At 44.3% G+C, this 22,938-nt stretch overlaps 1 protein-coding gene across 3 annotated transcripts in view; it reads right to left on the bottom strand.

The window, feature by feature from the left end:
- Positions 1–22,938, bottom strand: part of PRKAG2 (protein kinase AMP-activated non-catalytic subunit gamma 2) — a gene marked incomplete at its 5' end in the record, with an annotated part of 237,177 nt that overhangs the window by 117,428 nt on the left and 96,811 nt on the right. Inside the window, one exon of one of the 3 annotated variants that reach the window (XM_081996737.1) lies at positions 2,872–2,977. The exons of the other annotated variants lie outside the window; for them this stretch is intronic. Coding sequence (XP_081852863.1) covers positions 2,872–2,977 — 106 coding nt within the window. Of the gene's footprint in view, positions 1–2,871; positions 2,978–22,938 lie in introns of those variants that run through there. 3 annotated transcript variants of the gene reach the window in all.

Here is a 22,938-nt window from a genome sequence, read left to right as displayed (position 1 = left end):
GCCTTCACCCCACCAGGAGCTCTCGTTTGCTCCTGGTGCTCATTCACGCTTTTCTCCTTCCCCCCTCTGTGTGCTCTCTGCTTCTGTTTGGCCACACTAAGGTCTCCTCTTGCTGCTTTGGACTATAAGGTTCCAAAACCAGGGTACTACAGGTATGCCCATCCTTGGCAATGCCATCCTCCACTTCTCTACCGGGAAGTGAACCTCTTCATCGGTGCAGAGGAAGGATGGGGTTTAGCTCAGTTGTTACACAGAAGAAATTACTAGAAAGTAATTTCTAGTAACTTTTAGAAAGAAAGTACTACTTGATAACTTTAGTTGCAGTGGCCTGATGGTATCTACCCCCGGGAGGAAAAGAAGCCGCGCTGTCCCAACCCTGTTTACAACAACCAGAAGACTCTTCCTAAGAACACTTGCGGAGATGGCCAAGAAAAATCAGAAATTCCAGATTCAGCTAGTCCAGGTTGCACCTGGACAGAGCACCCTTTTCTGGGGCATCAGGGGATTTTTTCCTCCTCTTTCCTTTTCCAGCCCTTTTCTGAATACAATCCAAGCTCATTCAGCAATAGTGAGGCTGCCGTGGCCCCCGGGAGAGCGGGGTGGGAAAGCTTGTGTTGGATTGCGGTCATTCATTTCTCATCCCTGATGATAGATGGCAACTGAAGGGAATGCACCAGTGTGTGACCAAACCTGATGAGCCACCAAGTCTGGTTGCTACCAACACTCCTGCATGCCAGTACTACTGATCATAAAACCTGCTGAGCACCAGCGATTCCCTTGAGAGCTGCTCAGAAAGTGTTTAGTAAGGCATAGTAGCTATGAGATACAGACTGAATCTAGCAAGTAATGCAAAGCTTTTGTTTTGACATTTCCCTGCAAATAGTTAAGGCCATTTTGCAGGGAGGGGGAGGCATTTGCAAGTGTTAACCTGTTTCCTGAAAGGAATCCAGGCTCCCTTGGGGTAGCAGAGGCAATCCCTGCAGCAGTGCATCCAAGGAAGGCAGTAACACAGACACATTAGTTTGCCTTTTCCCACTCTTGTGTCTGGGTAGCTCTCTTTTCATGATGGAAATGCGATGCAGGGAGTTGACCTGGTCATGCTCTACAAGAATGCAAAGTCTGTAGAGTAAATACTGTGCAGAAAACTCTGCCTAATGCTTGTTGTGTGCCACTGGAATGGGCTACACAGCTGGATTAATGGGAATGAGGATAAGGAGGAGCATATTTTCTGGCACTTCTTAGCATTACATTTTCAACTTTTTCTTTATAACTCTGTGACAAACCTTACAGTTCATATAGCCTGTACTCTTGTTGCAGAAAAATTATTTTCTCTGTGGAGGAAGATTAATGACAGGGTTTAGAGCTAAACTCTGTGGAAGACTTGCAACACTATGTTTGGTGTTTCCACCAGCGGATTTTTTTTGTAGGTGTTGGCTATTCCCCTCTCATTGACGAAAAACACAAGAAGAGGGTGAATTAGTGGTTCAAAGTGCCATTAATCACGCAATCAACACATCACACATGTGTTTCTGCTCAGGTGAGAATTTAGGGGTTTTAATTACAAATTTGGGAATAAATTTTACATCTGGGCAATCTGTAATCTAAATTTTCCCCTCTTCTTCCATAAACTCTGTTATCTGTCTTTGTGCGTCTTGCTAACATTGTGAAACTGCAAAGACCACGGTCATATCTCATTTACATCACCTTGACCTTACCACCACTCTGGCAGAAACCCTGGGCTGGGTTTAGATGAATGCAGAACAAGGCACAGTACCTTAGATTTAAAAACACGTAACTCTACAAATCAGTAAACAGAGAAGCATTTGCAAGAAGGACACCTTAAAAACAACATAACTGACCACTAAATAAATTGCAAAACATTAAATAATGGAAAAACAAGCTTTCTGGGCAGTCACCCATCCATCAACAGCAACTCCCCATCATTCAATCTGTATGTACCTCTCTGCACCATCCATATGCTCCATCACTACTCATACCTTTGTCATTCTGCTGGATTTAATGCAATAACTCTTGACCAATAGAGTAAAAAAGAGGCTTGCCTACCCATTGTACGAATCAGCCTCTCTAATCTGTGCCTGAATCCATCTGATTCAGTGTAACATCAGTTTTAAACCTCTTAGTCACAGGACAGAATCTCTCAGCAGCACTCATGGTCTTCGGGCAACCACAGACTTGTAAAACAGCTACAATCAGTCCATATAGGAAATGCATTAAACATTCTATTCCTTCACTATTCTTAAGAAAAATAGCCAGATCCTGTGGAATACCCCTTGTCTCCTGGCCAGCTGATCCTTACATGCTACGCAGAGACTCACCGACACACACAGCTCAGCACCTGTACTGGAGTTGCCACTCAGTGACCAGGAAAAGCCTTTGATTAACGGAGAAAGGTCTTTAATCGAAACTCAAACACAGTTATAATGGCAACTGCAGTATCAGAAAGATATGTTTTTAAATGCATTATTTATCTGATTGATATGCAATTTTTCTCTACTTAAAATTCATCTTTCAATACACAGTGTTAGCCTTAACTTAGCATTTAGTTACCATTCTTCAATTAAAGTAACATTAGTCAACAGCCCGTTTTGTATGTATTTCACAGTGTTTACTGTAAACCTTCCTGTAACATCACCCTTTTCCTAAAGGTTGCGTGTTACAGGTGTCAGCTCAGATGTTCATCTCTGGTGCAAACCAACATAGAAATAACCTCCATGCAAAGACTGCATGATTCAGTCAATGAAATTGGGAAGCACAAGATTGTTGCTCCGTTATTTGCTATCCCCCACTCCTTGCCCTCTCCCAAAGACCAATGTCCCTCCTTTTTGGAGGGGTAATGCAGAGGGTCCCTACCGAACAGGCCATGAGGATCGGACTGGCATCTCTCCGAGCTTTTCCACTGCTCCTTTCTCTTCTTGCTCCCTCTAAAGCTACCAAAACGCTTCATGAGCTGCAACATGCGCTCGTGTGGCAGCAGCTGTCGGTCATTCCCAGGATTGAAGAAAAAACCAGCACAAGGGGCAAGGCAAGGTGTTGCTTACACCAAATGCTCAGGTGTGAGAAAATAAAGCTCCAGAAAGACTGTGTGGCTGCAAATACCATCCAGTTCGCTGGCGGTTCAGCTCCAAGGCACTTGGTTGTGGTCTTCGTGGAGAGCCTCTCCGCAGCAGGCTGCCAAGCCTCGCACGCCAGGCGCTTCCAGTCTTAATTCCAGCGTACAGTAACTCGCCTGCAAGTATCTGTGGACACAGGGAGAAGTTCAAAGTCTGCCCAGCTTGCAGCCACGGACCTCTTATCCGTCAGCCGTCAGAAGCCTCGGAGACCAAAGCAATGTTTCCCAGCGGATCAGCTCATGCGGAAAAGGTCAGGAACTGCCCGATAAGCTCCCTCATTTAAAAAATACTAACTACACAAAGGAGCCACAAGCCCTCTTGAAGGGAATTGTCATGTGCAGCTCGGCATGATGACTCTTTAAAAAGGCTGTAAAAGGAAACCACCCCTGGACAGACAATTCCTGGCAGCGAGCGTCCCGGGCACACTCACACTGTGACATGACATCACCCAACTATTTTGATTCATGTGTGCTGGGTCTTCGCAGCGACAGCATAGTCCAGCTGCCTGTCGATGAGCTCCGAAACGCCCGGCCCTCCGCGACTAAAGACTAATGGATTAATGGGAACGAGCTTCTGCCAATTCATAAAAAGAAGGCTGATACTTTCTGGAAACCGTAGTGATGGGCTGGACTTTCTCTAGGGAGGTGCCTTCCCCGTGCTATGCGTATCTATATGCTCTGCATAGATGGCTCCATTCAAATTTGCTGTCTGCAAAGCAAAAGGCACCCAGGACAGCTGTTTGTAACACAATTGAAATCCACCTCGTGGTCTTTTTCAATGAGACAACTGTTCATGGGGCTGTTGCTCGTCCCAGCCGGACGGGATGTATTATGTTAGGCTCTGAGTTTGTACATTTAGACCTGTTTATTTTAGGAAAAGGTTGATCAGCGTGGGCTGGATCTTGAGCAACTGGAAAGGGGTGAAAGCACGAATCAAGGCATGGTCACACATAGCCAACCTTCCTAAGGTTACAGTAGATGTTCTGTTAAATCAAAAGCTTTTTTTAAAGTCACAGAGCACCAGCTTTTCCTCTGGACATCACTGGAACTTGAGGCTCAGATCTTTCAAAAACCAAACTCTACATGAGTAACGAGAGTCTTTCTAATTCCTAGGAGGAATTAAAGTTCATATCACCTTTTTCCTCTTCAAAGAAGCATGCCTTATTCTTTGTGCCCACGATTGCTCCTGGGACTTAATGCCATTAGAAAGGAAAAGAAAAAATAGCCATGAATACTGCAGAAAAGACCTGTATCAACACAGATTTCTTGCAAGCTCTGGTGTCTCAGAAAGATGGCTGTCACCAAGGCATCAATGCAAGGATGTCCCAGGACTTCAGAGACCCCGAGTGAAGGTGCAGAGATGACAGCAAGTTCCTCTGCCATCCTCAGCTACTACTATGGAGAACATGGAAGAAGACAGTACAGAGGGCATCTTTGTTCTTCCACTTAGTGACCAAAATAATAAAATTATTAACAAGACATTTAATTACCTTCCAGACAGGGCTGTCAGCGAGATCCAAGTGAGGAACCACAATGATTCTTTTAAGGCTCTTCCCAACTTTTCCGCTCCTGACTTGTCCTCCTACCTTCTTTTACCCCCATCTTTGTGGCCCTGTTTCAGCTCTGCAAGTGAAGATCCCAGTGCTTTTCACAAATAACAATCTTTTGCGTAAAACAGCCTGTCAGCACAGTGCTTTATGAAAGACCCTTCTCCAGCCCCTCGTTTGAGGTTCACTGTTCACTCAGTGCAGAGGAGAAGCAGATGGAGTAATGAGAAATGTTGAGGGATCAGTAGGGGAAAGTGTCAGTGTAATTTTACTTGTTTTAACGTGGTTGTAGGAAGTGTCAAGCTCTTCAAACCCCACTTGGCCTTGTATGACCACCACTTTTACCTCTGCAAGCTTCATCCTCACTGTCCCTTCCCTTCATTCTGCCCTGCTTATGCCACCGTGACTGAGACAGCAGCGTAGTGGGACAAGCTCTGGCTCTCCCCATAAGCATATGTCATGGACCGGGTCTTAACATACTTCCATGAGACCCATGACCTTCACAGTCCTTCCCATTTTAAAAACAGCTCCCCCATAGCAAAACTGAATCTTACTTGCTGCAATTTAAGCCTACTACTTCTTGTCTTATTTACCATGTACCTGGAGAACAGATTCTGCTCCGGAGCAGCCCTTGACATACTTGAATACTGTTATCCAGTTCCCTTTCCAGTCTTTACTGGTGAAAGACACAAGAAATGCTGCCTAAAACACCAATGCGATCTGGACCTCAAGTTTCCCCTCCTTAGAAAAGCATTCCTCATTCTTCAGTGGCCAAAGGACTGCTGAGAATGACTTCTTGTCATCAGAAACCAAAAAATTTAAATCCCTTTTTAATGAGGTAAGAATTGGTATTGCTTCAGCACAGAAACAGCCCCCTTTTTGATAGAGGCCAAGGATAAATAGTAGCTGATGACCTTTTCAAGTGGGGCCACTGCACCAGGAGGGCTCATTTCCCCTTATTAAGGAAAGCAGCAAGACCCTAACGTTCCTGCACAGAGTTACCAGAAAATGAAACAAGGCTGTTTGCTGTTTAACAACTGACTTTCCCAGTAATTTGTTAAAAAAAAAAAAGCACTAAGGGCTTTGAGTATGATCATTTTGTTTCCCACAGCTAATGATCTAACAGATACTGCCACATTTACACCAGATATGACATCTTCTTAATGATTCCAGTGGAAGGATCTTATAAAACTAATAATAAAAAGCTGTGCTTCAAAGAGCTCCTTTGGGGCCACCTATGTTCTAGAGATTGAAAACACAAATCCCTTCCAAACAACCATGAAATGGACTCTTGTCAAGCTACTTTAAAGTCTCCCAAATTAGTTATAGCATATTATGTTTCTTGAGCTGCATACGGCTAACACATCCCCTTCCAAAAACCATACACAGGCTTGCTCTGAGAGGTACCGAGCATTGGACAGCTTAATAAAATTATTTGGGGGAAGGAGCAAACAAACACTCGTGCATGTGTGTGAAATGCTTCTCTAGTACCACCATACCTGAGCCCTGACCTCAGCCATGTCATGAGCTTAGAGCAGTCTCTCTGCTGACTACTCACCAACCTGCCTCCAGCCCCACTATCCTTGCCTCAAATCATCTGTTTCTCTGACAGTTTTACTGTGATGACCTAGTGTCCAGTCCAAAACAGAGCCTAAAAAAGGCTCTAAAAAAGGACCCACATCTCCTGGAGATCTCCCTTATGGCAATTCGTGCCTTCATCCCATCAGCCACCTGTGTGCCCAACCCACCCAGCAATGTCCTCCCCTGCTCATCCCAGCCCTCCATCCCCTTAAACCCTCTGTTTGTTTTTTTTTTAGAAAAAAGGAGGCTGGAGTACACAAAGTAGAAAAAATAAACCTCCTTCTGCTGTTTTTTTCACTAATTCACAGGCCCACATAAGTCTCATAGCAGGAGTCGTCTGCAATCCAACCCAAAAAAGGCCCATCTGTGGCCAGGCTCTCTCTTCTCAACACTTCTTGCTTTTCAGTTCTCCATCTCTCAGGATAAAAGCACCTTTTGTACTTCACCCCAGGGATCTAACATGATTCTTCAAGCAGAAACGAAAGAAAAATCTTCCTTTCTCTGGATGCAATGTGAAGATTTACTCTACGAGGTAGAACTGGGGGTTGAGTGTTCAGGTTTGGTCTCCAGATGGGAAATGTGGAAAGTGCCATCACACAAACCAAGTGCAGCCATCACGGTGTGTCTGACCCAGCTGTCAGAGTTTTGAAACACAAACTGATTCATACGTCTCTCAGAGGTATAAATTGTGTGCCGTGGTGAAAATACTTTAAATGCTGCCATTTTGAACCATTTCCTCACTTGCCTTTTTAATAGAAGATTTAACCTGATGTACAAATGCAGCAGCAGAGTTCAGGGCAGGCAACGGGGACCAGTTAGTCCTATGAGGTTTTATTCTGATGTGAAAATGGAAAAAACAATACTTTCCTCCTTCAAATTTAAGATCTTATTTAGCACAAAACAGGAAGGCTAAAAGAATATGTATCCCCCTTGTTAGTGACAATTAACGCTTCAACTGGCTTCACACTGCAAATCAGCAAAGCCATGTATTTCCCTTTCCTCATTGCTGAGAATTTCCTGGTTCAAAATTCCCTCTGTTTTTGCCTCTACTCAAAGAAGTAAAGTTCAGACCCACCCTTAGAAGGGTAAAGCATGAATCACGTTTGCATTTCCACATGAATCAAGTTTCTCTCCCTTGCTCTCCTTAAAAATGTGCCTAAACTGGAATCTTTCTAAATTTCTATTCTCACTTCTACAGACTGATGTTGGCAAAATTAAACATTTTCTATCATTGTCAGTGGTGCTGGGACATGCTTACAAGTCTCACAACACCAGACTGCTTTTAACTGCAACCATATTTCATACAAATAGCAAACTTAGAAAATAGTTCAAAAAAACACGCAAATAAATATGTAAAAGAGATCTTTGCTCTAAAAAAACCTGCTCGAGACTACAAGCGATGCAATGCACAATAACAAAAAGCCTGTTTTGCCTGAACACCACTTGCAGGCTGGTTGAACAGAGCATGCAGCCTGCGTTTTCAAAGGGGAATACAAACTACAACTTTCTCCATCTGGTCCAAGTCCAGCTCACACCTCATAAAAGAATTGCAAGTTTATGACTCCAAGCTGGGCTCAATTACTTTCCATAATCATAACCAAGTGTTTCACTGTAATGAGTTTTTGTTTTTATCCCCCTTTTTTATACTACTTCATGCTGCTTTCACTATGCATTAAGAAAGATTTCAATCTCTGAAGCTGTCAGGCTGGCTCTGAATTGGTTTTGAAAAATCTGAAACTTGAATTTTACTTCTTTTTAGCATTCCCAAATGTGTACACTAGATTCCCCAGAACTCTTGGTAAATTACTTATAAATTACATCCTGGCATCTTTGTGATATTTTTGTATCCTACATTTCCAGAGCTTATTATACGAACCAGCAGGAATAGGAGTAATGGCAATGGTAGTGTTGGCATTTTAGTGATTTCTAGTAAGAAAAACACTGTATTTCAGGCTCAGAGCACCTACCCCAAAAGACCGATAAGCTGGGACTGATGACTATGATCCCATCCAATTGATAATTTTATCATTTCCCCACATCCTACTAATAAACTGTGGTGCATATGTTTCCAGGACTCACTTTAGCAATTTCAGTTCGTAATGTGAAAAATGGAGCCGTTCTTATATACTCCGCAATCTGGCTCTTCTCAAAACAGCAAAATAGTATTTGATCCAGCTAGTACAGGATGTCTGGTGTGACAACACAACTCCTAAAATTTAATAAGTTCTCAGCTAAAGGAAAACATCTCAGCAGTAACTTTTACAAAAAAATAGTAGAGGCAGTACAGTTCCTTAGAAGTATTTTTCCACTGGTGCTTTTCTCATCTCTTATTGCTTCTCTCTCATCTTGCTTCTATCAAGTCTTTCAACCACATCCATTCACAAAACCTTGAGAAGGAGATAGGATTCATTGGAACATCACAAATCTCTTTTTCATCCTTTACTTGTTCTTCTTTCTTTCCTGCTGCCCCTCTTCTCATGCAGGATTGGAACAGATTAAATAATGTTAAAGTTGTAATGGGCATTGTAGGGCTGAACAAAATGTCCCCTTCAATCTAAATTAAAGTCTTTCAACCAGCACTGAATGGGTGGCAAACTGAATGACAGCAAATGAATAAAGCCAGAAATTACTCCAAGAATGTGATACATTAGGGATGGCCAATACCTGAAGAGTAAAATTCATATCACTGTCCCGTAGTGAACACCCCAAAATACAAGAGACTAAGAATCAGAGCACCATGACTCCACAGAAATGTAGTTCTCCATTGATTCTGCCTTAGGAGATATATTTGGAGGGGTGATGAAAACTCACTGAATTAGCAATGGTTTGCACCCATCCTCAGCTGTCCTTGGATGTCAACCCTACACAAAGTCAGCCAGCATCCTTTTGTTGCACACCCATAGCCACCACATTTGCAACTCAGAAGCTAGTAAGAGCATTAGCAGTAAAACAGCTTCACACACATTTACTGCAGTTTTAACATTCACACTGGTATGGTTATCATAAAACACAACTTTAGTGACCAACATGCATGTTGGAAGCAATGCCCTCATCCTAAAATCTAGATGGGAATTATGAGATTTCAAAGTAATCTCAAATTCTGTATCCCTCTGCTCCCCACAATGAGCAGATGCATCTGACAGTTAAAGCCAAGAAATTTGCTTACTCACAAAGTAAGATGACAGAGACTCTTCTCCTGGCTCTGTATTATTATTATCTGCTTTTTTTGGTTGAAAATAATCTTAAGTGTTCCCTAACAATAAAAAATGCCAGGAGTGCAATTTTGGAGTTGACAGTCATCCCACAAATGACACATTCCTATGCCACAGTGGATATAATAAAGACGTATCTGCTATATATATTATACACCAAAAATTAGAGGCAGTGGTCAGCAGCATCCTATTAGACATGTGATACAACACAGAAATGCTGACTGAAGAGAAAATTGAACCATACCTTGAAAGGCTAAATGCTTAGCTAATGCTTGAGAAGCCTTTCTTATTCCTGGCTCCAGCAACTTCACTGATGAAGTTCTTCAGTGATGAAAGAGAGACCTCATTTGGTTCAGCTGCCAGAGAGCAGCAACTTCCAGAGGAATGAACGGTTCCTCATGAACTCCTACCCTCAAGTCTGACAAAGTTGAAGGATGAAGGAGTTTGCATACATGTGCTTCTCCTGCTCTTAGCTGCTGTGATGGTATAGGAGAGCCTGAGGCCTATGTTCAGGTTACCTGTAGGGTATTTAATGCAGATGTTTACACAGAATGGACATTTTCCATGAACTATTGCAAACATTGTTTTGTTGACAGTGAAAGCAGGATCTTGTAGCATTAGACCAGCGGTGAGCTGAATTGCTCATTGAACTCAAGCTCAAAGCTCACAAAATCCCAATGACTAGCCAGGGTATCCATAGGAAGGGCTTTAACTACTTATATAGCCACCGACAGTATGTTTACATGAATGACTAAGGACATCACACAGGACTGGATCCCAATCTGATGAACTAAACACAGACATAGTGCCAAGAGGGGAAATTCCTAAAGGATCACCCAACACTGCATTGTCATTACAAGCGGGATTGCTCCAGCAAGGGGATTATAATAGAAAGGGAGGAATCCACCATGTGCAGACAGGGACTGCACTGAAATCCAGCCCCCTGCACAGGCTCTTTGCATAGCAGCCAGCTCCCTTGGTCTATTTGTTCAAGCCACCCCCAGCAAATAAAGCAGACCTTCACCTGGTGGTTAAGAAACAATACAAGGGATTTAAAAAAAAAAACAAACAAAAAAGCACAATGCCCTCCCCAAGACCTATCTTCATTTTCTACCCTTACTTTCCCTACAAAGTAATGATTTTGAAGCACTGTTAGTTATAAGCAAAGGAATAAACCCAAGTACATTGCATACTTTAATGTCATAATAATTGAACAACTGACAAACCAGCTCTGTTAGCTTCCCAAGATAAGCATTTCAGGAATCACCACCAGCTAGATCTCATATAGCACCTTTTCATCTTCAGCAGGAGGGAGGTAAGTACCATGGTTTGTAGCTTCTTTGCACAGGGAGAAGTCACTTTCCAAAAGTCCCTGTGCAGCAGGCTGGCAAAAGACCAACAAGAAACAGAAGTAGACGGAGGTCTGCTGGACTCAGTGGCTCTGCTCCTTCCTTTGCAAGAATGTGACATATTGTTCACACTGCGTTAAACCACTGTGTGCATGAGGTGGCCGTCTCACATGCCCCAGCTCCAAAGAGATTATGAGAATTAGTTGCCCAGATTACGGAAGATCTGCCAGAGCAGATGGAAGTATAGAGGAGGAAACATTCGTTATCACATACATGATGGCTGGAAGAGAAATAAGGCAAAATCTTTCTGGTTTCTCTTTCCAGGTTGTTTTTTGGTTTGGTGTGTGTCCCCCCCGATTTTTTGCATCAAACATCGCAGTTTTGTTAGCAAAAGAAATTTTACTGAGTTTTTAGGACTTTTTAGGAGAGATGAAAGCACAGTGAAAGACAGACCCTGCAGCTGATTGAGATGGTAACAGAGGTACCTTAGCAACCTGCCAGAGTACAGAAGGGACAAAGACAGAGACAGTTGACGTGTAAAGGAAAGCTGGTATTGTTTTACTGTCTACAATAAGCTAGAAACCATCCAAACCCAAATATTTCCTATCTGTTGATGATTGTACCAATCCATGTAACTGGCAGACAGATAACTTGGAAAAAAGCATCTGACACATCCATGGCATCCAGCTGGGAAGCTGCTGTGACTGTGGGAGCCACAAGCCTATGATGGGAATGAATCAAGGGACAGTGTGCAACAGCTTGGGTGGTAAAAAGTTCCTGTTCATTCACTGTACAAGTGAAAACACCAAGCACTGTAAAGTTCAGAGTTGTTATATTTAGGATTGTGTGAAAAATCCCAGTGGGTTGGCTGGGACCAACACTGACATGAACCAGAGAAAGCTTTTTGAGTCTTTATGCCTAGATGACAGAAGGGCTGGAAACCTGGGAGCTATAAAGAAGAAAGAGAATATTCTTGGAAAACCCAACCCTGCCACCCTGCACACAATATCTGGCAGGAGAAAAAATAATCTGAAACCTTTTAACAACAGCTAATGATACAGGAAGAGACTGAAAAGGCTGTCAAGTGTGTCCTTAGGGGTATTGCCTCAAAGCCAGAGACAGAGTGGGGAAGAGGCAACATCACAGTAACACCTTGCACAACACTGCCTTGGTTATTCAGCTTTTCGCATGCCCTTGCGAATCAGAGGGCAGGTACCAGTGCTCAGGGACATCCCAGCTCGACACAGTTCTCAGGCCGACACTTAATTTGCAGCCAGCGTCTTTCCTGTTCACTTCCTCAAAACCCATCAAGCCTCAAGTTGAGGAGAGACTTCTCAAATTATGAAATCTCCTTTGTTGGTGACTTAGCTTAGCAATGCATTGGGCCAATCACGCTACTATTTGTACCTTGTAAAGTCATTTGATAATGATCTAAACTAGTATCACAGATGACCAAAACTTGTTGTACAGTGCCATCAGACTCCCAAATCTTGTCAAAGGTCAGCATCTTGCAGTGACTTCAGTGCTTAAAGTAGAAAGTACTCTACCAAGTAGCTCCAACATCATTAATCAGTTTAAATTCCGCATCAAGAATCAAAGCAGAAATTCAGCGTTATAGTTGCAGAGCTCTGTATATATCCAGCAGCACAAAGCCCAGCTCTTGAATTTCTTGGTCTGCCCCAAAAGCATTCTGAATCCTTAGTCTTTCCCTTGGGTGTCTCTGCTTTCAGGGGCACGTTTCTAACAGTCCTATGAGCTTTCCTAATGCAGCCTAGTGCAACGCTGGCTCTTGGAGTCAAAGTTGCTTAAAACCACCTGTAAAAACCTATCAATGTTACAAACTGAATGCTTTTGTTATTATTACTTCATACATTTTGGGGAAAAAAATACCCCGTCCTCACCTTGGCACTTAGCGATAAGGCCTGGCAAGCCCGACAGTCATCTTATTTGCAAGCAAGTCACTGGAGCAAAAAAAAACCCCAAAAAACCCCTCTGTGCTAATAGACACACAAACAGAAATTATTGCTCCAAGCTACATATTCCTGTAAACAGGTAGGTTGTTTCCAGTCACAATAAAATACCAATAGGGCAGAGAAGGGAAGGAAGGAACACTGAAATGGAGTTGAGTAAGGAGTTTAGAGACTTTGGCTTTATTCTCAGCTCTGCTACTGGGCCACTGCACAACCAAGGATAATTCACATCATCTCTATGAGAGCTTCAGATGAAAAGCCGTCTTCAGGTACTGCATGTTACTGCACTGCAAGAATCTCATGCTTAGACCAATCCCTTTTCTACTGCTACTAACCAGAAAGATAATTAAAAATCTGAAAACAAAGAGCTACAGCAGATGAAGTAGATATTTACTGTGACCACAGGTTTCTGGCTTTTCTTCCTATTTATTTGCTGACTACATCCATTACAAGTCTATGTGTTCAAAGGCAAACAGCAAAATCCCCCTGTCTTCAGGAATTGCTTGGAGTGGGGCAATGCAAGTGCAGGGCAAAGAGCATCAACCCCCAGCCCAAGAGACCAAACTCCCACCGGCCTCAGCAGCAAAACCCAAGCTCGTTGCCAGCAAACCTGAGCTTCTGAAGAAGTCTTTGTATTAATTTCCGAGTGGTTTTTTTCCTGCACAACGCATTAAAAGATATAACACGAGCTCCTGTGTCAAGTGCACCACTGACAGGGAAGGTCCTGCTGATCTTTATTTTGAGTCACAGCCTTCAGCATCACCAGCCTAAATCAGTCCCTTCAAAGTCCCCTTGCACTCTTCAGCACTCCCTATTTATAGTCACCCACTACAAAATACACACTCTTAAACTACATTAATTAATGAAACTTCACCAAAACCCAGAGAAGATCCATGCACGAAGCTCTGGGGGAGCTGGGAGGGTGATGCTGCTGCCCCAGCCTTTACCCTTCCTGCCCGCACAAACCTGCCACATCATAGCCCACGTGAATCCGGTGTGGGAGAGAAGGCTTGGGGCACCAGCAGAGTCTGAAAGACTTTCTGCAGCTTAGCAGCTCCCTCTGCATCTCCAGCTAATGTGCTTAGCTACTTAGCGAGCAGCGAGCTAAACATCTTCATGTTCAGCAACAGGTTTTACTGGGTTTTTGCATTACTTGACCTTACTGGTGGGGAAGCTCTGTGTGTCTTACCGACCTCCTCTTGGTTGCCGTCACAAAGCCCTTCCCAAGCTGAAAGACGGTTTTGCTTTTGCTCCAAGAGTACAAAACATGCAGCTGTGCCTGGGGAGTGCTCAGTGCTCCCTGCGGTGGTCCACGGCAAAGAACAAGGCTGGTTCCTCAACACAGTTTTAACTTCTCAGCTCCAATAAAAGGCTCAGCTTTGCTAAATTAACACTTCCAGTGCAAAGATACTTGCATTTCAGTAAGTGGACACAGCAATCCGGTGTCATTTCTTTAACTAATCCTGCAGCACGGTCCCTACAGCTTCGTGGCACTGAGCCCATTGGGTTGTGCGTATTCTGTGTCCGTTAGTCCCACTTTACCCCCATAAGACTGCAAATACAAGGGCTTTTTCCCTTCATCTATTAACACTATTAGCATATTGATGAAGTTCCTAACCTCATTTAGCCACTTGTGTTTTGCACCATGCAAAAAGAACTAGGAAAGAAGAGGTGGAGGCTTTCTTAGGATGAAAGTGCTCCTCTAATCTTGCAACCTATAGTGCAGCAGCAGAAGCTACTTATAAATGGCTTAATCAAATGCAAGCCATTCCCTAATGCACAGTTAAGTATCTGTGTCCAAGGCAGAGGATAAGAAACTTTGGAGGAAACGAAGTGCCAGCATTGCAGAGAAACAAGGAACCACACACCTTCCCAGCCAGGAACTCATCAAAGGCTTTTTCCCTCTGAATTTTTGCAAGATGTGCATGTGCCGCGTGTTGCTGAGCCTTGCATCTGCTGAATGGATGAGAAATTAATTTCTAAGAATTTCAGTGATGTCATGCATTTTCTTTTTTAAATGTGATCATAAAGTGGCAAAAGCTGTCAGCGGCACTGGCAATAGCTTAACAAAAAATCACAGAATCACAGAATCACAGAATCACTAAGGTTGGAAAGGACCTTCAAGATCATCAAGTCCAACAGTTAACCCAATGTCACCATGCCCCCTAAACCATGTCCTGAAGCGCCACATCCACATGTTTTTTGAACACTTCCAGAGATGGCGACTCCATCACCTCCCTGGGCAGCCTGTTCCAATGCTTGACCACCCTCTCGGTGAAGAAATTTTTCCTAATATCCAATCTAAACCTCAAATGTTGATGTTGCCTGGATACCGCGTCCCACTCCAGTCGAGGATTTGCCTGCGTATCTGCATTTGACAGCGGTAACTCCTTGGGATTTTAGTTTTTCTTTAATATTCTGAGCGCCCTGCAAATATCTCTTATTCAGATCCCTCTTCCTCTCTCCCCCCCACCCTCCCCGCCCTTTTTTGGCTTTGTAAAATGCAAACTAATTCCTCAACTGTAGTAAAGCCATAAATAAGAAGCTGTAAAAATATTTTTCTAGCATTCTTTTTCCAAGGCTAATCTTTTCAGTTATATAAGCACTTTGTAAAATAGCATGGGGAAAGTATATGAGAATCTGTTCACGTGATTAAGACTTGGCTCCTTCTTTACTGTGGCCCAGTGACAGTATTTTATGCTTTGTATTTGCCACTGCTGAGGTTCGCTCAGCCATCTCTCCATGACCTCCGAAGAAAAAAGCAGCAAGATTTCACATTACTTTTCATGGAGTGCTTGCAGTAAATCCATAGGACCTGGGGAAAAAAAGAGCATTACTAAGTACCTGATAATTTTTTGCTACAGTGGGTGGATTCCAGGTTTTGCTGATGGCAAAAATCCAGCTACTCCCAGGGGAAGTGAATTTTCCCCTGTCTTTCCCCTTATTGCTGTCTTGCTCCAAATCTGACTTGTGCCTTAGTGTTTGAAGAAACAGTTCTGGATGCCATTTAGTGAAGTGCTGTAGTGTTTTATTATCTTTTATGGTAAAGAATTTGGAAGGACTTGAGAGAGCGCTTCAGGCAGAACAGAAACAGGACAAAAGTGCATATACAAAATACAGCACAAAACTCCTTTCCCTGGCAGCTAGATGACAGAGAAGTAAAAAAATTCCACTGCAGATCATTTTTCCAGTCTGGTCCCTGACATGGTTCGTAACTGAGGAACGATGCACAGTCATCCTGGTGCTCTGCAGCAGCAGATTTCAGCCCCCTGTGGGGTTATTTTCCAAAGGAAATGACGTGCTGTTCGGATACTTTCTTTAGTGCCACTTGTTTTTCTTTTCTTAAAAATGTCATAGGCTTTAAATACGCAAGCAGCCAGCTCTCTCTTTCAACAATCCCATCCCAAACATCAGTGCCCCATTCCTGCAGAGCTGTTCTGCACTGCGGAATGACTGAGTTTAGCCATGCTGAAGCAAAGGGCACGCTCCCCTGCTCCTTACAATCACTCCTTGTGGTGGGTTGACCCTGGCTGGAGGCTGGGTGCTCGCCAAAGCCTCTCTGTCCCTGCCCTCCTCAGCTGGGCAGGGGGGAGAAAATATAACGAAAGGCTCATGGGTTGAGACAAGGACAGGGAGAACTCACTCAGTAATTACCATCATGGGCAAAACAGATTTGACTTGGGGAAATTAGTTTAATTTCTCACCAATCAAAATCAGCATAGGGTAATGAGAAAATAAAAAGAAATCTTAAAACACCGTAAACCTTAAAACGCCTGGCTCAACTTCACTCCCGATTTCTGTCCCTCCTCCTCCCGAGCAGCGCAGGGGGATGGGGAATGGGGGTTGTGGTCAGTTCATCACACCTGGTCTCTGCTGCTCCTTCCTCCTCAGAGGAAGGACTCCTCACCCTCTGCCCTGCTCCAGCGTGGGGTCCCTCCCACAGGAGACCGTCCTCCATTAACTTCTCCAACATGAGTCCTTCCCACGGGCTGCAAGTTCTTCACAAGCTGGTCCAGCCTGGGTCCCCCACGGGTGCCGTCCTTCAGGAACAGGCTGCTCCAGCCTGGGGCCCCCACGGGGTCCCAGGTCCTGCCAGCAAACCTGCTCCAGCCGGGGCTCCTCTCTCTCCCCACGGGGCCACAGGCCCTGCCAGGAGCCGGCCCCAGCGCGGGCTGCCCACGGGGTCACGGCCTCCTTCGGGCATCCCCCTGCCCCGGCGTGGGGCCCTCCCCGGGTGCGGGTGCAGATCTGCTCCCCCGTGGAGCTCCATGGCCGCAGGGGCACAGCCGGCCTCCCCGGGGGCTTCCCCAGGGGCTGCCGGGGACCCTCTGCTCCGGCACCTGGAGCCCTCCTGCCCCTCCTGCTCTGGGCTGGGGGCTGCAGGGCTGCTCCTCTCACACATTCTCATTCCTCTCTCTGGCTGCCATTGCTGTTTTTAAGGGTTTTTTCCCCCTTCTTAACTCTGTTCCCCCAGCAGCGCTACCACCGTCGCTGATGGGCTCAGCCTTGGCCAGTGGTGGGTCCATTTTGTAGCCGGCTGCACTGGCTCTGCCGGACACGGGGAAGCTTCTGGCAGCTTCTCACAGAAGCCGCCCCTGCAGCCCCCCCACTACCAAACCTTGCCAGGCAAACCCAATATACTCCTCCAAAAAACCCTTATGTATCATAACACTAAACATCATGACATCACCTCACAAAAGGAAATAAAGCTTGAACATCACAAGAACATGTACGACAACCTCATAACTCACTCCGACCAACACCAAGCACAAAGCAGTGAACATGTGAGGTTCATCTGTGCAGCATAATTTTGTTTCCCCTCTCATCACAGCAGTAGCAGGCATGACATTTTGGACACTGTGCGAGCTTCAACAGCTCTGCAGGGAGAAGACACCTTTCTGCCATAGAAGTCCCAATCCTGCAGTTTAAACACTGGTAGAGAATTTTACATGGAAAAATTATTGACGTTATTAAAAGACAGACAGAGATCTTGAAGATGAAACAAGCTCAACAGGCTCATTTTGTGGCGATGCCTTTTGCTGTTGCCTTCCCCAAGTCTCTTGTGGCTAGGAACCGTAAGAGCACTTGGGTGGTTTGAACATGCAAGAGCTGGTGCATGGAGGCAGTGCCAGGATGCTCACACTGAACAAGCACAAGTGCGTGAGAGAAATTCACCTCCTCCCAACTCCACACCTCTTCTTAACTACAAAATGCAATAAAAGAATGAAAAAGATGATGTGAATCTTGAGGATCATGCTCTCCATGTCTTTTTCCAAGCACAGGCGAGACCTCCAGCCCAGCCCAGGGCAGCTGGCCCCCCCCTTGGCTCTCAGCTGAACTAGAGCCACACTATGGTTAAAGGTGCAGCACAGCTGGTGCAGGTCTGTGCTGTCGGCATTCCCACTCTTGGTTTGTAGCTGGGCTCTCCAGGGAAGCAGCTGCATGCAGCGGATTTAAGCTTCCCGGCCTGCAGCACAGTTGTCTGCTTTGTAAGCTCCTCCACCGCCAACGTTCACTCTACCCGTATCCCAGCTTTCCAAATGGAGAGGGGAAACGGTGGGGGCTTCCTGTGATTGCCATGGTGGCTTCCAGCATCTCCAAACCAGGCTCCAGACACCGCCTCAAAGCTCATCCCAAAATGATGGGTCAGTTTAACAGCAGCGTGACTTCTGACCAGTACTCATCATCAGCTTATTTGACTTTAATGTGATTTAATTGCGGTGACATATCTTTAATAACAAAACCCATGCCAGGAAACTGCAGCTGGAGCAAGAGCTGACCTAAGGCCAGTTTCCCAAGGGGTTTCACTGCCCCCATCCTCTAATGAGTGCCCCCCACCCAGTGCTGCAAAAGCTCTCCTGGGTCACTGAGGTGGCTGCAGCCACCCAAATCTTCTCCAGCCCCTGCCACAGCTACATGTAACAAGGTTCCTTGCTCTGAATTTCACGTTCTGTGATGGCCACATGCTCCTCCAGCACCATCCTCTGAAGCTGGGGACAATCCCAGAGTAGCCACCACCCTTGAGTCCTCACCAGGGCTTACTCTCTAAGAAAAAATATCTGAGATTTCACTTCCCTTCATCACCCCTAAACTCTATGGTTAAAGGAAAAAGCAAAACATCACCATGGGTCCAGAGAGAGAAACCGCCTTGATGACATCTCCCTTGCAGAGAAGCCCTACCCCACCACCACTGTCACCCCAAATCCAGGCTGATCTTGTCTTTTGGGGTTTATCTGGCTGCATGGCTATATGCTACTATGCTACATGGAGATGTTCCACATAACATGCAGAAATAAGACATGGTAATTTTTTTTTTGCATTTTCATCTACACAGTCTTCGCCCCAGTGGTCTGGATAATCTCAATGCATAAATCCACTTCTATTAAGCAAATCTGAAGGAATGACGGCCCATCACAAATGAATACCAAAGCAATGGCTATTCATTAAATACATTAATGTAATTAAGAAACATGCTAAATCTCAGTTTCTTTCTTGGTCTTTGTTTCTACAATAAAGACAACCAGGGAAAAAGAAAAATGTTCCTAACTACTGCAACAAAGTCCATATCAGTTACCCCATAGCTTTGGCTTTGACCATTTCTCTAAATTCAGAACATCCATCCCTGCCTGTCTTCCCTTACCACTAGTAAGAATTTGCTGATAATCTACATATTTTTCTGCACACTGGGCTTCTGATTCAACAAAATCTAGGCAGCTGTACAAACTGGTTTGCACTAATCCCCAATATTTGCTTGAAAGCTTTCTGCAAACGCCAGTGAACATACAAGACGTCAGATCGGCAATAATCCTCATTACTTACTATTTATGTTTTTAAGGAGAGAAGGGTCATTATTAGGCTTTTTTCAATGAGAGTGCCTTTGATTGCATCGGAAGTAAGGGCTTTTCTCTGGCTTTGAAGGACAAAACCCAACACTTAGATGCCCACACAGGAAACTATTCCTTATTGCTCACCACCTTCATAGGGGTGATGAGCAAATATCACTGAAAATAGCCAAAATATTTCTTTTTTTCTTCTCGTCTTCTTTTTTTTAGTTAAGAAGGTCCTTTTTTCCCCCAAGTCAACTGGCTTAGGTGTCTGAGCAAGGATTCATATTATTAACTTCAAGCACCCAAGTCTGGGAATTGTTCCACTGTCTTCAGAGCCCAATGGCCAAATCTTCCCCTGTGTCACTCTGAGAAAGTCTTTTCTTCTGAAAGATGAAAAAATTCAGTTCCCGACTCATCTAAATGTTCACGTCAATTCATTTTTGAGGTTCACTCTCCCGAACAAGTTTAGGCTAGTGCTGTGTTGCAATCAAGCGCCGCTGCCTTGCTGAGGACTCCTATGCCAAAACCCCATTTTTATTACCTGGCTACGTGCTTCAGCTGCTGTTCATGCTTCTTGCCTTTCAGAAAGCCTTCAAGGTGCACCTAATATGGCCAAGCTTCTCTAGCAAACTCTACTTTTTATGGGTTGCCCAGAGGGGTGGTAGATGCCCCACCCCTGGAAACATTCAAGGTCAGGTTGGACGGGGCCCTGAGCAACCTGATCTCATTGAAGATGTCCCTGCTCACTGCAGGGGGGTTGGACTAGATGACCTTTAAAGGTCCCTTCCAACCCTGGAAACATCCTATGATTCTATGAAACACAAAGGAGGCTGGCACTTAATATAGATGCTAAACACAGAATAAGTAACATGGGCACTAATATGTCACCTATAGCTACTCTCATTTCAGTATTAAGCATTAGTTTATGTGCAATTCTTTCACCTCCTCTCTGTAAAGTCTTGACCTTCATAGTGTTTAGGCATGTTGGGTTTTTTTTATTTTGCATGGATTAAAGGCCAGTTTTGGCCTCTGGTGCTTGGCACTACAGGAGGCACATTGGCGTGAGAGGGATTGGAGCGACCACGTAACTGCAAACAGCACCATCCTGTTGGAGTTCCTGCTCAGGTTGCCAAGCACAGTTCACTCACCGTTAAACAGCTCCATGAAAAGACCGCGAATGTGAAGAGCTATGGAAACCTTATACTGAGGTTAAGCAAACAAATCTGACACCAAACCTTCTGCTCAGCTCAGGCAGGTGATGAAGTAGATACATTCATACTATCCTGAAACAAAACACTCAGGATTCCCAAATAACGACGTTTGTTGAAGAATATATGGCTTACCTTCGCACGGCTCCCCCAGCAGGAATGAATTGCATTAGGGTCCATGCATTTGTCAATGCAATTAAATGTCTATCTTGATACTGTGCGCCATATCCTGAGAGCAATGGCAAACCCTCCTGGGACATGGAAAGGAGAAGTTGGTTTCCTGAACATCTGCTGAAATTATTGTTATTACACATGCCAGAGGGAGAGATGCTTTTAGGCCCCGCTGTTTGAATGGGTTTAGAAGCAAAAAAAAAAAAAAAAAAAAAAAAAAAAGAATAATAAAAGGTCCTTAGCATCCTGCTCAAAACCTAAATCAAAGCATCTCCAGGCAAGCAAGACAATCCCAACCTCTCCATGCAGCAAGGAGGAGCAGCAGGATGCCCAGAGGAGGGCACCTATGTTTCACAATCACAAAATCACAAAAATATAGGTGTTCCCAGGGCGACGCAGTCTGGGCTCGCACAGTGCAGCACTGTCTGGTGTAGCTACCCGCACACACTTGTGACCGCAGTCCTGTGTCACACACCTACACGAGGCTTTCAAAGCTACACTTACGTTTCAGACTCTGAGAGCTGTAAGCAGTAGGAGATGCTGCAAGAAGCAAACTACAAAGAAACGCCCATCACAAACCACCACTACCAATAAAATGTTCTTATAGAAACCTCAAGGCAAGCTTCAAAATAATTTAACTAAGAAATTAGTCTTTTGATGGTTGATTATCAAAGACTCCAAGCACTTGCTTCGCATATCAACTACACACAGATTAATATTTTCCATAATCTAAGACAAGAATTTTTTAAAGATGGAGACGAGTCCTCAAATACTGGGTGAACTGTGACAGAAAAGGGCATAGCAGAAAGCCTACAGAGAAAGAAAATAATTTCTTTAAAAAAAAACCCCAAACAATCCACAACGCATTTTTTTGTTTTAAAGCTGAAATAATAAAATTTAGATTTCATTAACCACTTAGTGCCCCATGCTAGAACCAGGCATCCTTGGTGAGAGGGGAGGGGTCATTAAGTCTGTTGATCCATCCTAGAGATCCCAGGCAGAGGGACCTTTGTAAGCTCACTGCTGGCTTTAAGATTGTCATTTGTCAACCACCACTGCTGGTTTTAGGATTGTCACAAATCAGTCAGTTCCTGCCATTTGGACCTTTCCAGCAATGCTTTGTAGACATGCTGGTTTAGCTGTTTTGCTGGATAACAAATTCTAACATCCAGAAAGTGAACCAAAGAGAAAGCAATCCAGGGAGAATACCATTTACAGATTATTGCTAGTAGTGTACAGGTGACTCTACAGACTAAAATCTTCCTTTAGAAAGGTGTCTACTCAGGACATTACTCTGAAAATTACATTCACTACAACATTTTTGCTTACCACAGCTTCACACTGTACACACCATGAATCCTCACCTTGCTGCCCCATCCTTTGCCCTTTACTTTGTAGAGCATCCACACACCCACTTAGCAGCACAAAACGTTTCCTACACTGGCTGGCACAGCACAGACAGGGCTTCTGAGTATTTTACAACCCCCAACCTGTAAATCCAAAACCGATGCAAACTTTGAGGAGCATGAACCTCCAGCTAACATGCCTGTGAGTATTGAAATGCTTTTATGAACCTGAATTGAGTCCTTTGCATGGTGTCATCCTTCATTCAGTATGTCCTGCACTGTGCCAGGGAAGCTTGTCAGAAGTTTTGCTGGATTACCAAAGCACCTGCGATAACAGTGGCTCCTGATACACACATTAGCAAACAAATGTCTTTAAAGGTTCTGTTGGATGGGAGCCATTTATAGGTCAGCGTCCAAAAATTAGACCCAAGACACATTTTCTGACATAAGTAGAAGAGCTTGCCTGTCCTTTTTTTACTTTAAACTAAGAACATGACTTCTAGTATCCTCCATTATTTTAAGCACAATAAACCCCAAATCAATTAACTCACTAGGCTAGAAGATCCTAAACCAATTAATTTTAAAAAGTGGCATCTT

This window comes from Phaethon aethereus (genome assembly GCF_964289735.1).
Source record: "Phaethon aethereus genome assembly, chromosome: 2".
Taxonomy (NCBI): Eukaryota; Metazoa; Chordata; class Aves; order Phaethontiformes; family Phaethontidae; genus Phaethon; species Phaethon aethereus.
Note: the sequence above shows the minus strand (reverse complement) of the source record. Positions and strands in the feature narration are given on the sequence as shown.